Source organism: Mya arenaria, chromosome 5 (genome assembly GCF_026914265.1).
Source record: "Mya arenaria isolate MELC-2E11 chromosome 5, ASM2691426v1".
Lineage (NCBI taxonomy): Eukaryota > Metazoa > Mollusca > Bivalvia > Myida > Myidae > Mya > Mya arenaria.
In genome coordinates, this window is record NC_069126.1 from 1,612,467 (window position 1) to 1,630,039 (window position 17,573).

Sequence of the window (17,573 nt, forward strand, 5' to 3'; positions counted from 1 at the left end):
ACCTATGACTGTGCTTAAAAGCAAACCTTAACCAGAATTTCTATGTCGAATAATAAAGGGCAACTATTTGCATTAAATGAAACTAGAGTTATCTTACATGGTTAATTAAGTAGGTTGGATGGTTGAGTACCATTGTATCGAGTCTCAATGCAATACATCAAGTAGTTGCGTTGATATTAAAATAATGTGTGCTTGCACACAAAACCGTAACCAGAATTTCTAAGTCGAATAATAAAGGGCAATTATTTGAATTAAATGCAAACTAGAGTTATCTAACTTGGTTAATTAAGTAGGTTGGATGGTTAAGTACCATTGTATCAAGTCTCAATGCAATACCTCAAGTAGTTGCTGAGATATTAACCTATGTGTGCTTGCACGCAAAACCTTAACCAAGGTGTGACGCCGACGCTTGGGTGAGTAGTATAGCTCTCCATATTCTTCGAATAGTCGAGCTAAAAACTGTTTTAAGCTCAAATGAGAGCTTTATTGTTAATTATTTTTATAAATGTGATTGAAAATGCTTATTATTTTTGAAAAGCTTTAGTATTCAAATTTGATTTATTTTAGGCTTGGATAATGCATTAACAAATTTCTCCTCAAAAGGGTATGTGTCTGTTTTTGTTTGGAGTTTCTTCATGAAAACTCACTAAAATACTTCGTATCTCAACTTCACAAAGTTCAAAATAATTGTTGCCTACATAGAAATGGTGAGTGTGTCCCTTTAAAACCTCATGGCAACTCTGGTGCTTGCTTTGAATTTTAAATTGCCTGTAATGTTATATTCATATTGGTTTATTATTCTATGTGAAAGGAATTCTATGCAAGTAGAATATTAAAAAGAGGAATAAGCACTATGTAATCTTTGTGTACTAAACACTTTAAGATTCAACAGATCGTTAATACTGGCAAAACAGATTTTTTCCTCTGAATATTTGCACAGAGAAGATCTCTTCAACTATGGGAATTAAAGGTATCTATCTGTTGTATTCTAGTATCATGAAATATAAACCCAATGATATTAAAGAGTCGTGTAACTGAAGTTAATGGCAAAGTTTATTTCTAAATAATTTCTTTCCTCTGAATATTTTCAAATAAAAGTTATGTCACATTTTAGTGTAATAATAAAAAATATAAACATAAATCATTCAAAATCACTATTATGTTTGCCTTGCTTTAAATGTACTGGTAAATAATGCAGTACAACAAAATCAAATTAAAACAAACACAAAGAGAAAACTCAAGACAACAAATCAAGCAACCCGTATCTTACCTGGATGCCATGGGCAGTGGGCTGTCTGTGTCCGAATCGTATCTAGCCAGTGACATGCCGGTGCTGTTTTGTCGATGTGTGTGGCTCAACCCCTTACTCTTGGACTTGTGAGCATTATCAACTGGCATACTGGTTACCGGCTGGATACTGGTTCCTGGCTTCAGCAAGATCTATCAATTATGCAGAGCCTTCAATAGTCTGTACATGTAGTGAGCTATGGCTGTGACATCAATTATCCTCTATGTACCTGAAAATGTAACAATAACCGATTGGCTGTGGTTGTCTAACCAATATTGACAATATTCCCACATGGCCCATGCGGATGCTCATATACATACATGGCTATTATCTCCATTGGAGATCTTATGACATATTATGAATTCTCTTTAAGAAATGCTCCCTAAACATGGAAACTTAGACAAGCATTTAATATTAAATTAATAAATATTCATTAGCTGTAATTGCTGGGAAGCATTCATTAAGGCAGATACATGATGTTGTATCTTATTACACTTACAAAAACTAAAAAGTCAATCAAAGTTTGTATTGAAGAATAGTTTGAACTAAATACATTTTCGCTAGAAGGCATAATCATTTTTAAAACCATATCTATTTTTTTCCTGTGTAAGGAGGAAAATACTCAAGTAGTTTTTGCATCCTGCTTGAATAATTAGACTCTCACAAGTCAACCTTAATTACCGCGTAATCTATATCCGAAGTTCATGTTTGTAATGTAACATTCAGTTGACAAAACTAAAACTATCACTGAAAAACAGGAATACCCCCATATGTTCACCATCTGCAATGACAAATAAGTGGGGTATGGTGGACATAAAAACTGAACAATCAGAACCAAGAAGCAAGCATATGGACTTTAACATATAGGGAGAATAATAAGAAAGGAAAAAACAAGTGCAATACATAATTGTTAATATTTGCCTTGTGTGTTACAAAACCAGGATGAAGTACAATCAGCCTGATCAATACCATAGCTGCGATAATGATCATTTAATGAAACAAGATTTTCTGATTATATCAAGAAAAGAAGTTAGAGTGTTTTGACTGTGTGTTAAATACTTTAGGGCTGAAGCCCCCCCCCCCCCAAGCTGGGCTCGAAGATACACATGGGGGCGAGCTGGTATTCTTTTTTTCTTTAATCGTTAATTAATGCATGGCTGATGTGTCAATTTTCATGCAGAGTATTTCCTTAACAACAGATCAATACATCATAATTTATTACAGTGATCCGGTCAGTAGGCCCCTAATCCCTTGCTGGGGCATTTAGCTGAAAATCAAGCAAGCAGTGTGTCTAGAATACCGTGACATTGTGAAAAATGGAACAGCGAATTTGATTGGTTGTATGCTGCTCATTTACCATTATAAACATTGGTTGTTTACGGAGAGCGGTCAATCTTTTGATGATACTGAAAATGTTTACTATTTGCAGATGATGAAAAACTGGTTGTCTCTCAGTCATTCAGAATTTAATTAGCTGCCAGGGAGCAATTATCATCAAAAGGTATGATTGTTTCTAATCAATTTCTTATTAAAATGTGTATTTCAATCAAACCTAACAAAATATTTTGGTTTCATTCCATAATGAAATGGTCTCGAGCAACATTGGACTCCTTGTGGAGTAATGTTGGCAAGAAACAAAAAATTGCAAACTCATCTGAATCTGAAAGGTGATATTTTAGTGATTTTTTTCCTGATGTTTAAAAAAATATTTACCTGAGATAATCACAAGTTAAGCGTCTTTCATTTGTCATTTTTGATTTAAGAAACTGGAGTGAAGCTTACCAATTGTATTTATATTGCAAATTTTATTTTAGTATTTTACAAACATTTTTAAGAATGTTTCCTATGTTTTTCCTTGCTCTCTGACAGCAGTTGATGTCAAAGATATCAGCTCATACATTAACCGACAGGGCTCCTTAACAGACAGTGAAAGGCATCATGTCCTGAAGAAAGACTGGGTTCCACAGTTTGAGTTCACAAAGACACAATGTGGCCAACTTTGTTCTTTGCTGTCTCCCAAGGATTCATGTATACTGATATGTAAAGAAATAGGAAATCGCATAACTATGAGGCCAAAAAGTGTGCTGTAATGACTTTATATGCTGGAAAATTCGTCCATTTTAATAATCATAATAATGTGCTATCGAGTAGCTTTCATTAACTACAAAAAGAACTGAGCTAGTGGGTCAAATAAGTGCAAACACCAAATAAGTTTGTTTTGGCGATCTACAGAAAATGGTGTGAGCTTTCTCACTTAGCGGCCTAGCTGTGCTCAATCGTTTTTTCTGTACATCACATAAATGAACTCTTAACCGTTCAAAAGAAGCTGGTATAGTAAAAGGATGCATGGCACAGCCTACTCTCAACTAGCTTATAGCTTTATTTTTTTATTTAGTCCCCTGGCCTTACAAGTTTCCATTCTGAGTGCAAGACAACAAGAAAGAGTGAAATGGATGATGACATAAACCAGCAAGGTAACCAACTGTCTCATATTGAAACACAGCTGGCAGACCCTGAGATAGCACCGTCAACCTTGTCATCAACTTCGTAAATTTGAAGAATTTTAGATTCACTAATGGTTTTGGACCAGCCACACAGAGGTAGTCGAGTCAGAAAATGAGTCTGCCCTGTCAAGGGGTAACAAGGCTCCTCCTCACGAGTTACAGGAGCTCAAACACAAACTGGATCACTGATTCTGTCAGGTAGTAAGATTGTGGACAATGAGTGAAAATTGGTAACATACTGCCTAACCACTTCCGCTTTGTCCAAGTCCTTCTTTTGCTAACCACCACCAGTGTTCCTGTCAGATGAAGAGATTGGCTCACAAAGCTTTCTAGAACTAACAAGGCACAATTGTCATCTCATTTGTACATGTTTATAAACAGATGCAGATACCAGTTGTTTCCCATTTACATGTGAATGACACTGTCCTGCTATGGAATTGTTTACCTCTTAGAAGAAGAATCACCTCCTGATATTTAACAAACTTTGCTTTCATTCAAGTTGTTTGAGGTATCAGAGGTTAAGGCGTCTCCGTGGCCTAGTGGTTAAGGCCTACGGAGCTGGAGGTCATGGGTTCAGTCCCTAGTTGCGTCATACCGTTAAAAGTTGGTACAAGTAGCTCCCTTGCCTGGTGCTTGGCATTTAAAGGGTAGTGCTTGGAAAAGTGGTGTACTCAGTACTGGTTTAACCCAGGAAAGTTGTAACCTGTGTATTGGTGCTTTACCACGAGCATGTAAAAGAACCAAGGGGTCTCTTCGAAAATGAGCTAGGGTATTGCACCCAGACTTCCTTGTATCCCACCACTGTCTCTTCCGCGTGCTGTCCCTTCAGCAAAAACAAAGGACCCCGTTGGAAATAAGTGCTTGCACTTTCACGGGCTATCCTTGACTGCAAGGTCTAAAGAAATACATACATACATACATACAAACAAGGCTGCCAGGTCTTTACAGTTCCCAAACATGATGAGGGTTTTATACAGGGTTTGAAGCCTAGCCTTGAGGGCCTTTTTTCAGATTTCCTAGAGTCAATGTCAGTCTTACTTGATTGATGGTGTTTCTTTGTAAGATATTTTACTATTATTTTTTTTAGATTAAGCTAGAATTGAGAATTGAGATTTCAAACTGGAACACAAACAATCCACCACGTACATAATCACATAAATAAATTTTCAGTATTTTATAAAGATCTACTGTACTACATTGGTGAATATTTGCTCTAGTGGATATTAATTTCTATGACGTAAGCAGGTAACTGTGAGTGTGCTAGTGAGTAGCAGTGCGGAGTAAAAGTGAAAATTGTTGCTCACTGAAGTTGACTATATATTGTATAGAGAATACAAAGAGTGAGGTATAATAATGATATTTATGCCAATATCTGCAACAATACAAAAAATATCATTTTCAGTGTTCACTTATTTATTTATCCAGGTATTGTTTGTTTAACTGATTTGTTTTGGTCGGTCACAATGTCTGGTAAAGAAATATAGTCAGTTTCTATTTGATTGTTTTCAATAATGTTCAGTGTTATTTTTAACTATTTAATCATGATTATTCAGTGTGTTAATTCCTGGATCACTATTTGTAAACCCTGTTTTGCACATGTTTTCGTAAAACCGAAATACTTGTACGGCTCCGATTTCATCTCATACTCTTATACTCATTAATAGATGGATGAAATGTTCGGAATTACAAAATTCTGTATGTATTTTTCGACGAAGTGGTTCCCGGCATATGATGATGAATATACCGTTCTGACACTCTTTCCGCTGTTTAAAATTGTCAATAACAAGAAATCTACTTTCGTTTTTGCATAAATATTGTGTCTGATTTTGCCTTGTAGTACTATTTGTCATATTTTATAACCAATTAAACTGTATCTTTGATTTAAAGATAAATTAAAAGAGTTAGAACTAGCTGCTCCACGTTTGGACAATCCTTAAAGGGGCTGTCTCACAGATGATAAAATAGCGGAAAAAAAAGAAAATTGTCTAAAAATGACATAAACTTGGCAGCGATGTGTACAATGCATTGAAACTTACTAACTGAAGTACCACATAGTTTACAATTTATTTAAGTTCAGCAGTTATTTCATATTTTTCCATTAAAAAAGATTACTGGGTCTGTCTACCAGGTAGAATTCATTCCTTATGCGTGATTGGCTAGTCGGTTATCACGTGATATTACCGATGTTGGTGTTTAGCTTAATTATGTCACCCGATTAGAGTAAGCCTTAATAGCTCAGTTAGTAACATGTTGGACTTCAATTTTGGCGACGCGGGTTCGAACCCGGTCACCGACACAATTTTTTTTTTTACATTTGGGTACTTTTTTTTACAATTATGATATCAAAGCGTAACACATTCTATTAGATAATTGTCCTGAGATTCGTTACAGAAAAAAAAACTTTTTTTTGGTGCCAATCTGTGACCAACCTCTTGTGTCACAGATTGGCACCAAAAAAAAGTTTTTTTTCTGTCTCTTAAGAGGACTAATAATTTGTAATTTGAGGGGGGGTGGGGGGGGGGAGTTTATTTTGAAGGCAAGGGGGAAAAATGAAGATCCCAACTATTTTTTTGTCTTGATGTTTAGCTTCCTTTTTTATTTTATAACAGTAAGACACATCTAACCAAGAAAATCTAAACATGTTATATTGGGAAATAACAAAACTTATTTAAATAAGAGGCTTAAAATCAAGATTTAGGCTGGTGTTACTGAATACTGTCTGAAACATTGCAACAGGAAAAAAATTGTTGCGACAGGTAAATTTTTAGTGTTCACCTGTCGCAATGTCCTGTGAAGAAAACAAAGTTTCTGCGTTGTCTGTACTACTATCATTATTCCAAACAAAAAAGCATATTTCTTAGCCTCATCTATCCTTCATTTTCACAAAAAAACTTTTTTTAGAATGTTTTTTTAAAATAATTAGCAAAACACTTCTTAAGAATCAGAGGTGTCAATGAAATTAACGTTTAGACATGTGTATAACTATAAGGAGATCCTAATTATAATACTTTCAGAGAAAACAAATATCTTCTTTTTTATCCTATGCAGTACTGCTAAATATGGTAGATACTGCAAAAAAAAACAATATTTATGGAACCAGCCCAAACCTTATGACTGTGAAAGGTTTTGATTATGGCTGGCAATGATTCAATTTGCTTCAGCGCATTTGCATTCTGGAGCCTGTGATAATATGGCATGAATGATGTTGTTATTGTTGTTGTTGTTAGTGCGTTGCTAAGGGTAAAGGTGTATATCTGACAGTTGTCATACTTGGCAAGTACTGCCCATGTGTTGAACAGTTGCAATGGTTATAGAAAAAGAAAAAAAACAAATTATCTGTATACGACATGGTATACTGTACGTAGCCTTACGGATATTTGTTTATAGTTTTTTCGGAGTTACAGGGATCGAATTTAACGGTCGCTAACTCGCAAAATGCGAGTAAGAATCGAAAAATGCGAGTAGAAAATCCTGGCACTTGAATATTTTTGCTACCGCAAACAAAATCGTCGAATTCGCTCAAACTCTCCTTTGCGCTTTAAAAACTCCTTTCCGCAAGTTTACCGCATAATAGATAATCACGTGACCCGGTATATGGACGCTTGTCGCTGTGTACAAATGTTATTATCCGATATTTAAGTAAGCGTCTCGAAGATAATCACGTGACCGTGTATGGACGCTTGTCGCTATGCTCAAATGTTATTATCGGTTATTTAAGCAAGCGCCGAGGAGATAACTGTTTTCGTCTGGTTTGTGATTCGCAACTGCCAAAAAAGAAGTGGAAACCACGTTTTGTTACGCGAAAATGCCTGGAAAGGTGAAAAGGCTGACAGCGACGCGGGGATTGACCAAAAAGCCCTCCAATAAAACCAAACCTAGCGAAAAGTCATGAATTGTCGGTACTTTGTCGCAAACCAAAAATTCTCGGTCCGATTCTACGGCATCTGTCAAAACCATCAAAATAAGGAAACGGAGTTGATCACCAAACTTTTGAATGCAACAAAAGAGAATAATGGCAATGTTGATTTCAAAGTGTAGTGTGATGTTTGTAAAGAATTCGCTAGCGATAAAACATCAACTGTAGGCATTACAGTATTTTATTTTTGATTTACTAAGCAACTGTTCGCACCCTGCCAATATTACTGGCTAGATCCTCCATGCTTTGTTCACGTGTGCAACATACATTACCATCGAAAAATGTCAGTGTACATATATATTTTCAAGAGAAAAACATCTACTCTGTGTAGGATTGGAGCCTATGAAACCCTGCTTGCAAGTCTGGTCCTCTACCCAACTTGACTTACCAGGTTGGCTACTCAAACCCATTGGAATGGCTAAGAATAATGACTGTAACACTCCTCCCCACTTTACATTTTGAAAGTATAAACTTAGGTGGGGAGGAGTGTTGTCACTTACTACTAATGATTCAAGGCTTTTGAGTAACCAGGCCCCAATTTCTCGAAACGTCTTAAGCTTAACAGGCTTAAGTCGCTTATTTCAAACAGCCTAAATACATTCTTATAGTGAATTTTGATAAATGAAAAGAAGTTTATTGTGATAAACGTAACGATAATTCCAATTGAAAGGATTACAACTTTAAAATGAGTATATAAAACGCAAAATATTGAAAAATGAAAATAGTGGGTTTAGCTTAATCCTGTAATAAGAGACTTAAGAAGTTTCGAGAAATTGGGGCCAGGAGCTTAGTTATCCCAGCTGACTTAATCTATGTAAGAATTAAAAACAAAATGTAAAGGTTTATAGTTTATTCTTATCTCAGTGCACTTGATAAACAATGTACATAATGCTACAACAAAACTACTTGTTTATTAGGCAACTTACATGAAGTAAAACAGCCTTTAAATAACTGCTAGTGGAACCCACCATTTTGCTAGTTGAAAAAAATGGCACTAGCAAAAACCTGCTAGTGGCAAAAAAAGTTAAATTCGATCCCTGAGTTAAGAACCGTACATATATGGACCTGATCTTAAAGTTAACGACATGGAACTGAAGAAACCTTTCACCTTCTCTGAACTTTGACAGAATTCCGCTGGGTTTTTTTTAATTTTCTATCAATGTAAAAATTGAATCCAAGGGGAGTAACTCAGAATTTATTGATTTGTCAAAGGTTACAGAACACTATGATATTCTATAATAATAATAATAATAATCTACTCAGTGATTTCCCCTGTCTACGAGACCACAACTAATGAGCCACATCCGCACCAGGTAGCAAACCGAGATTTGTTCAGATTTATAGCACTCTATATAGAATATGATGTCAGATTTGCATTAATAGCTTAACGGGTAATCAATTGTGTGCCACAAAATAATTCTCGAATTATGTGTATTACTATTGTAACGGTCCGCTGTATGCGGCGGATGTGCGTTCATAGTCTCCACTTCTATGCACTTGCTGGAAAGCTCAGCTGTCCTGTGAGGCATAGTAAGTTGGAACTTCAACAATCTTTAAAGCTCTGCTTTCCTGATGGCTGAAGTGTAATGGTCCCCTGTAGGCGGCAGAGGTCTACAGCGGCGGAGGTGCGTTCATAATAATATTCCCTACGTTCATACCGGATGTAAACTTGGTTGGTAATATGCAAATTAGCAAATCCCGGGCTATGTGAGAATAGAGAAGTTAGTGTATATAAAGACCAGTGGACCCCTTCAGGGTCGAACATGCTTTTCCCTGAAGGGATCTGTTGGTGTTTGTTTCATTGCGCCAGGAAGCTCGGCTATCTGGTGTTTGTTTCACGTCGCACGTTACACTATTAACTGCAAGCTGGGTTCAAAAATCATACTCCCAGCTGCAAGTCTTATTATTAAGTGTGGTTCTTATTGGAGGCAGATAGGCGATCTCATCGGCTGTAAATATAGGTTATAATCCAAGTACTTGGCCCGCGCAAGTTACAAATGGTGGCAGCAGTGGGATAAGAAAACTGCCGGACCGGAGTTGCCTAACCCATGAGTTTCCCAGGCCAACTCGGGACGAGTCTTCTCGGAGGGGAAAGTAATGTAACAGTCCGCTGTAGGTGGGTGTGCGTTCATAGTATAACATTCCGTTACATACGGAAGTACGTTCATAGTACGTTGATGTACTTGTTTGGTAAATTGCAAATTAGCAAAACCCGGGCTCTGCCTGGATGGAGAATTTCCTATATATAGAGACCAGTCGACCCCTTCAGGGTTGAGCATGCTTTTCTCTGAATGGATCTGTTGGCCTTGTTGACCCCCGCACGTTACAACTATATAAATTTTCAAAAATAACAGGGGGTTTAATGTTTATATATCGAATGTCATATGATTTCTCATTTCCTTGAGAAATCGTGTGCGTTTTATAAGACAGTATAAGTGAATGTAGTCAGTGTACATTTTTATATTGACACTGTTAGAGGCCGGATCAATCATTCCTGCGAATTGTGGGTAAAGGCATAGTTCTTAAACAAGATACTGATTTGCCTAAATGTATTCATCATTATTATTATTATTATTATTATTATTATTATTATTATTATTATTATTATTATTATTATTAAATTGGGACTGGGAGTAGGATTATTATATACATGTAGTTATTGGTCCCAGAAATTACGGTGCATCCGGTAACTACAACTGCATAAATCTCATGGACGATAATAATCACACAACGGTTGTGAGAAGGGTCTCCATGATGTTTTACACATATGTGACCCGCAACAGCAAACCGGGGGAGATCACTGCGTAGGAAATGGACTCGCGCACCTATTGGTAGTGTGTAACCTGTATCTTGGCAAGCGTTCGGTATAAACAACCTTTCCAGTAAAAAGTAAGTATATGTTGAAAAATCATGTTTTAATCGTTCAAATTTCTTTCAGACATATTTCTTTTAAACAATATATTTTGAAATAAAGCACTGAAACAGTTTTACTGGAAAGAATTCAACGTAATTTAAGGTTAAAGGTGATCTGGGGTTTTCAGACGCTTTTGTTTACATAATCCTAGCAACAAAATTCTACTACAACCCACTTAAATATTTGTTAAGCTACAAGTAATGATATAGAATAGACTTTTACTATAATTTCTTAAGTAAATCTAAATGTTTAATGTCTCAAAGAATATAAAATAGCAATTGCATAATAATCTGATGCTATAATCACTTAGTCCAAATAATTGTAGATTTTTTTCCAAATTTTGACATGCCAAATCCTTCACGTACAAATTGTTTTGTACCAAAAGTGGGTAGTTATTCCGATCGGGATTCTGGGTTAAAGCATATGGTGTCCATAATTTATCATAAAAACAAGAAATATTACTAGATAGTGTTATTTTATATTAGTTTTGTACACAAAAAATAAATATCAATTTACTACCTTCTAAAGGCTGTTTCTCCTTGTGAAAAACTGTCCATTTTCCCGAAATTAAAAAAAAAATCCCAATTTGATAAATGCAGATTAAGTTAATGAATAAAAAGCAATGAATTTCTTGAAATATAAACAACATCTTGACAAGGCTTACTCTTTCAAAGCATAATGTATGCATAAAAAGTTTTACCATGTTTATTTTTCATTATATTAGATATTTTGGCTTGATTTTGTATTTTTCCCAAAGTCGACTTTTTTTCTCAATTTGCAAGGCACAGGCGGTAAAAATAATTCCAAAAAAAATCGGTGTGTCAGTCAAGTTTTGTTTAATTGAAAAGATAAATCCTGTGTTTAATGCATTTAATGCTTGTTTTGTGCATAATAGCTTTGCACTTACATGGTAATATATGAATATAAACCTTTATTATCCATTTCAAACATAAAATACTTCAGTAATTACAATTTCAATATTTTTCATTCCCCAACACCCGTGGCCCAGTGGTTAAGGCAGCTGCCTACGGAGTGGGAGGTTGTGGGTTCGATCCCCTAAATTATCAACTTGCAGCATATTAGAACATTAAATGGCATTGTTCAGAAAAGTACTCAAGGAAACATGAGTGTTGCTAAGGCAAGCCTCTGTATTGATCTAGATCATCAAATTATCAATCACCGTAAACAAAGGCATATTTTAACAGGTGTTTGGGATTTGCATCCTGTTTGGAATTGTACTGTCAACCAGTAGGTGCTGAATTCTACCAACTAATGCGTGCATTATTATTATTATTATTATTATTAATTTATTATTATTATAATTATTATTCTATTAATGGTAGTATTTTTTACAACAAAGTTAGAAACATCTATATTCATTGTAAATAAGTGTTTTTTTTATTATTATTCTATTAATGGTAGTATTTTTTTTGTTTGTTAGGTTTTTATTCAGAAAAACAATGATGAATTGAATGTCTGAAACCATTACCTTTTTCTTTGGGAACGTATCCAAATGTAGAAATGCTTATCCCTTTGTCAATTAGCGGAGCAGGAACAGGCTGGAATTAGTGTTTTTTGTCCAGATCACAAAGGAGCCACACACCTGGTACACCAAAACCAACAAAAATAACGATATATTTACAAGAACAATTTTTTACCTTAAAATCAAATCAGTTTAGGCTCGATGAAAAAAATAGGGTCTGTGAACCAAAATATGTTGCTTATTTTTGGCTTTATCAAAATCAAAAGTTCATAATATGTTGTGTGTGCGTGCGTGCATGCCTGCGTTTCTTTTCATATATAAACATCTATAGATATTCATCCTTTTTACAATGTATGTGACTATGGGGAATTAGTTTTGCACTTGCCCAATACTATTCTACATGTGTGATGGTTGTGCAGAACAGAAAACACAGCGTGGAATAAAGTCCGTTAAATGGTTATAAGAGGCAGAAATTAAATTAAATCCTATATTTTGTTACCCATCTGTAGTTTGTGCATATATTTTTTACAGTGCCTTGTTTGCCTATGAAAAAGAAGAAGATCATCAGGCCTGTTGATACTTTACCACACAAGAATGTTAACAGGTATACTGCACAAATGTACACTGTGATCAATTAATCTACAATAATTTTAAAAGGTTGAGGAAATTTTACTTCTACATGTGTGTAAATGTAAATTTTGCATTAATTTAATTATATAGAAGTTTCCTGAAAAAAGATTATTCAAATTTAAACTCATTTTGATTTTAACAGTGGTGGAAATATCCACAAGCTCGCAAGCCCTGCACTAAGTCTTGTTTTCGGGCTTGCTCAAATTCTGGATTTTATAAAGCAGTGCTTGCTTTTTTATGCCATGAAAAGAAATGTGGCTAGTTCATCATAAAGTCTAATTTTGATGACTGTTACAGTAAATATGATACATGCATGTGATTCCTCTCTAGGTATGGCGAAAATGAAATTCACCGTGTAAACCAGCCTTTGAGGCTTGACCAGTGGAAAAAGCGGGGTGTAAACCCCAATGATGGCCGTCCCCTGCCTGAAGTTCCCCAAGATGTGCCCCACGAACAGTCCAGGGAGGCAGCTACACCCCGTCAGGCACCCCACTATGAGAGGGAAGTCGCCCGTGGGGAGCCCCGGCGTGAGCAGGAATTACGTCCACTCCGCCAGAAGCCCCCTGTTTACAGAGGGGACCATGTGGACCTGGACAGTTCCATTGCTTCTTCAAGACGCTCAACACGATCCCAGCCACTGAAGGCGGACTTCTTCATCAGCGTTCCAATATTTAACGAGACTTTGAATCACAGGTATACGTATTCGTTAAGATGGACTTACTACTTTGCAGCCAACCCATAATGTTGATAGGAGTATTTCCTTTAGGGTACTAGGAATGGTTCTAAGCCAAGACACGTTTTTAAAAATTGTTTTTAGAATAACTATTCATATCGATAGTTTACTAGCATGAGGTTTTCATTTCACATTTTGTTGATTTTTTGTTTTGTTTTTATACTTGGCTTTGTCAAGTAACTCGTCAATTTAACGAAACAGAGTGCCTTAACATACGGAAGCTCATATATTTTCTTATTTAAGCTTGAAACAAAACGCTTCAAAAAAGTTGTACAAAAACAGGTTTAAAGCATCTTTGCTGAAAACTTGGTTTTAGTACATAAATACTTACCTACAATTTTGCAGAAAATCAAACCACAATAAATTTTCATTTCCACTACATTACTTATGTAGTGGTTCGTCAACGGAAAGATTCCAATGCCATCTCTGCAAATCATAGCTACTTGAAAGAATTTTGATATATTTTGTATTAAATTTTGTTTTGTAATTGCTTTTTATTACCGGTAGGTGTCCAAATATTTAGGCATGGTTCTGAATCAGGCATTTCCCAAGTATGTTAGTACAACTTAGTAGAGAGAGAGGGAGTTTGAGCTGCATTACATCCTATATTACAGTCCTGTTTTTTTTCTTCAGTTTCCGCAAGAAGAACGAGTTTGTTTACATTGACTCCCGTAGTGATGAGGTGACCACGTATCACCAGACCCTCTCCCGTGGCTCCAGCCTTAAGGACCTACGTAGCTCTGGTAGGCGCCCAGCCTCCACCCCCCGGGAACAAAGGAACCAGCAAAGGCCAAGGTCACTCCAGAGGTAAGTCTTAGAGATATTTACCTCTTGAATTGCTGTTGTACCCACAGATTGTGTAAAATGAGGCATTGTGAAGGATTTGCCATATCAAAAATCGTAAAAAAAAATATATCAACGTACAATTATTTGGACTAAATGAAAACATGTAAATACAAGTGGCAACTTGTAGCCTCTTTATTAACACTTACCCAATATTCCAGGGCACCACAGCGTGAGAGACGTCAGCGACCCTTTTCTGGAAGTGAAGCCTCAGTTGCAACTCGATCCTCGTACGGCTACGAGTCTGAGACATTTGAGGGACCAATTATGATGCGCAACAAGCACCTGGCTCCAGGCCTGAACATCGAGTCTGATGATGAAGATGAGCGATAGAAGATTCTTCGATATGGCCATGTAAAACTGTTTTAACTCAGCATATACCATTTTGAGTTACAATAGTTTTGCATTGAACCTTCAATTTACAGTCATCAAAATGATTTAGAACCAGTCCAGTAGCAGTGTGATAGACTGGTTACAATTGAGTTGGTTGGTAGGGTGTTGTTTTAATAAAGCTTTTTTCAAACTATTTACATATATATTTATTTGTTAAGATTTAAATTAATCATTTAGAACAAAAGTCAGAAAAATAACCACTTTCTACAAAACCTTTATTGATGTCCTATGCTCTTCAATATCCTACACTTTTGACAGATATTTTCTATTATACCAAAAATCTATGCATCCATGATGATATTATACTTGTATTCATTGTATTAATTATTGTTTATTTTCAATATGTTTCCACACAGGCTCCCTAATTTTTGCACTGAATTTATTACTGTTTCTCTTTTTATAATCCATTTACTTTCTTATATGAAAGCCTCTTGTTAGCTGTGTTCTTTCTGAGTCGAAGGTGCTCTGTCTTGTCATTTAGGAAAACCATAATTGCATTTGATACATATTATACTGTTCGTGTTCTATTTCTGCAAAATAACTGTTTAAGTGTAGTTGTTTGCTCGTGTCTTTAAACTGTTGTGCAGTTATAGACTTTAGCTTTAAGGCTGTTATATGAGAAAGCATACAACAATTAATTTTAAGATCAAGAAAATAAATTAAACCTGCAATGTCAGTGTTAAAAATATATATGTTTATCATGTCACAAATGAAATTGAAAGTTTAATGTGCCAATTTGAATGAACATTGACTTTATATGATTTGATATGCTCATCAATATTTTCTTCTTTATTTATAAGCAGAACTTTGTGTAATATAGAACATAGATTTTAAAATAATTGCTGTAACATAGTGACATGTCACAGAAGATTTAGTTAAACATGTACATGTACATTAGACAAGTAGATCGTTATGCTTTTGATTTGTTTTGTACTGATAAATTAAATGTTCCAACATTTCTTTGATTTAGATAATGTCTAGCATGGTTAGCATTTAATTGGTTTATGAAATTTAAGATTAAAAACGATTGTTTTGTTAGCTTAATTTTCAAAGAATAAGTATTGCCATAGCCTTGGTGTCTCTGTTGGCATTGAAAACATTTAAAGTTGAATATTAGTAGACAACTGCTTCACTATGGCAATGCCCACATGTGAAGCAAGTCCTGTGGTTCAAGCTAAACTATTTGCCCTGTGGGGTCTATCAAGAAAAGAAACTGAGGTGAGTGTTGACATCTGCTTGTTGTGCTCTGGGGCGGTATTCATAAGACATCATTAGTCATTTCCTTACTTAAATTATGTTCCTAACTTATGTATCACTCTTATCATATGATATATTAACTTAACTATACCTGAAATACTTAATTTTCAGTAATTTTATGATAAAAATTCAACACTTTTATGTTAAAAACACTAATACTTTTTTGTAATTTGACTATAAAAAATTTAGGAAATTGACTTAAGTTAAGAAATTACTAAAAAGTTTTTTTAATACGGCCCCAGATTTTTTCAAGATGTTGTTAATTTGATGTTAGTGATCAAAATTGGAGTTGTGCAATTGAAAATATTCCTTTCTCGTGTTTCAAAGCTTTTCTTCAAATAAAAACTTGAGGGAAAGAGTTATCTAGTGGTATATGTGTCCGCCTCTTACCCGAGAAGTTTGTGGGTTTCATACCCACCTTCCGGAAATGTTCAAGAACATAGTCATCTTGAATTGAGATTTTGAAGGACTATTTGTTATGGTAGGAAAAATAAATTTGTTATGGTAGGAAAAATAAAAAAGTAAAAAATATTGTATAAATGATTGGTAATTTCTATAACTTTTTTTTCCTCGCATTATGCTTCGACGATCTATATGTATACATGCATTTCAATGTAAGCTTAGAAAATGAAGGTTTATCTTTATAATGAAACCATGTTTTGCCCATTTTACCAACCATATTAAACTATTAATCTACTTGTTTTTGATAACCACAACATTTTTCAATCTATTGTCATAACATTTTGCAATAATTTTTATTTAGCACATGCAATACAAACGCATTTATATGATACTGCTTGCTTTTAACATAGTTGTTATTTCATGTCTGTTCTAGTTAAAATATGGGTTTTTGTTCTGATAGTGTATCAGTGGACAAGGAGTGTAAGTTTAGCATAATAAATCATATTTGTTTGGCCAGTGGAAGACAAGATCATAGAAAAACATTTATGATTATAAATGCATAGTTATATAGTATATTATTTACCTATTTACACTGTGTTTGTGCCTTCGTTAAGATGCTTTTGAAGACTTTTTTTATCGAGACAGTGGTCCAGCTTTCTAAAGGAAGTTTATACATATAATCAATGTTTTCGTGTTTATGTCTTTGTAATCTTTTAATAGGGTACTATTTGTGGTCAATTAATTTATTCAGTACTTTTTAATGACATATATATATACATTGAGGTTTACATCAGATTTATTGTATACATTTACTTATATAGACATGTGTTGTTATGCTTGTAAGTTAGTGTAGATTCTAGTCATAGAATCAAATAAAGTAGAAAAAAATAGAGGAATTGTTTTTATCTTAATCAAAGATAGCTATTTATCAAATTCTGTCACTGCTTGTCTGAGAGTTTCTTTGTATTTCTTGTGTGTGTGGGGGGGAGGGGGGCAGCTTCCAGTAATTTGTCTAATCAATAACTTTAGAACCCTTTGTCCAATCAGGTGAGCAATATAGTGCCATCGTGGCCCTCTTGCACCATTGGTATACGTGCAAAATTGAGTTCGGATTTGAACCTCCTTTCGCTGGGTGAGGCAAAGGGTTCAAATTTCAGCAAAATTCTTCAGCATATTTAGATGAAATGGAGTGGACACAAAATGCAAGGCC

At 35.1% G+C, this 17,573-nt stretch overlaps 1 protein-coding gene and 1 long non-coding RNA gene across 2 annotated transcripts; both read left to right on the forward strand.

The window, feature by feature from the left end:
- The first annotated feature begins 744 nt into the window (after positions 1–744).
- On the forward strand, positions 745–3,460 carry LOC128233694 (uncharacterized). Its single transcript, XR_008260754.1, has 3 exons — positions 745–970; positions 2,718–2,789; positions 3,158–3,460. It is a non-coding gene; the product is annotated as an uncharacterized LOC128233694 (long non-coding RNA).
- A 7,090-nt stretch (positions 3,461–10,550) lies between these two features.
- On the forward strand, positions 10,551–17,253 carry LOC128233692 (uncharacterized). The gene is made up of 5 exons (XM_052947497.1): positions 10,551–10,597; positions 12,637–12,709; positions 13,066–13,428; positions 14,102–14,275; positions 14,473–17,253. Coding segments are annotated over exons 1-5 (783 nt in total). The 5' UTR covers positions 10,551–10,596; the 3' UTR covers positions 14,645–17,253.
- The last annotated feature ends 320 nt before the right edge of the window (positions 17,254–17,573 follow it).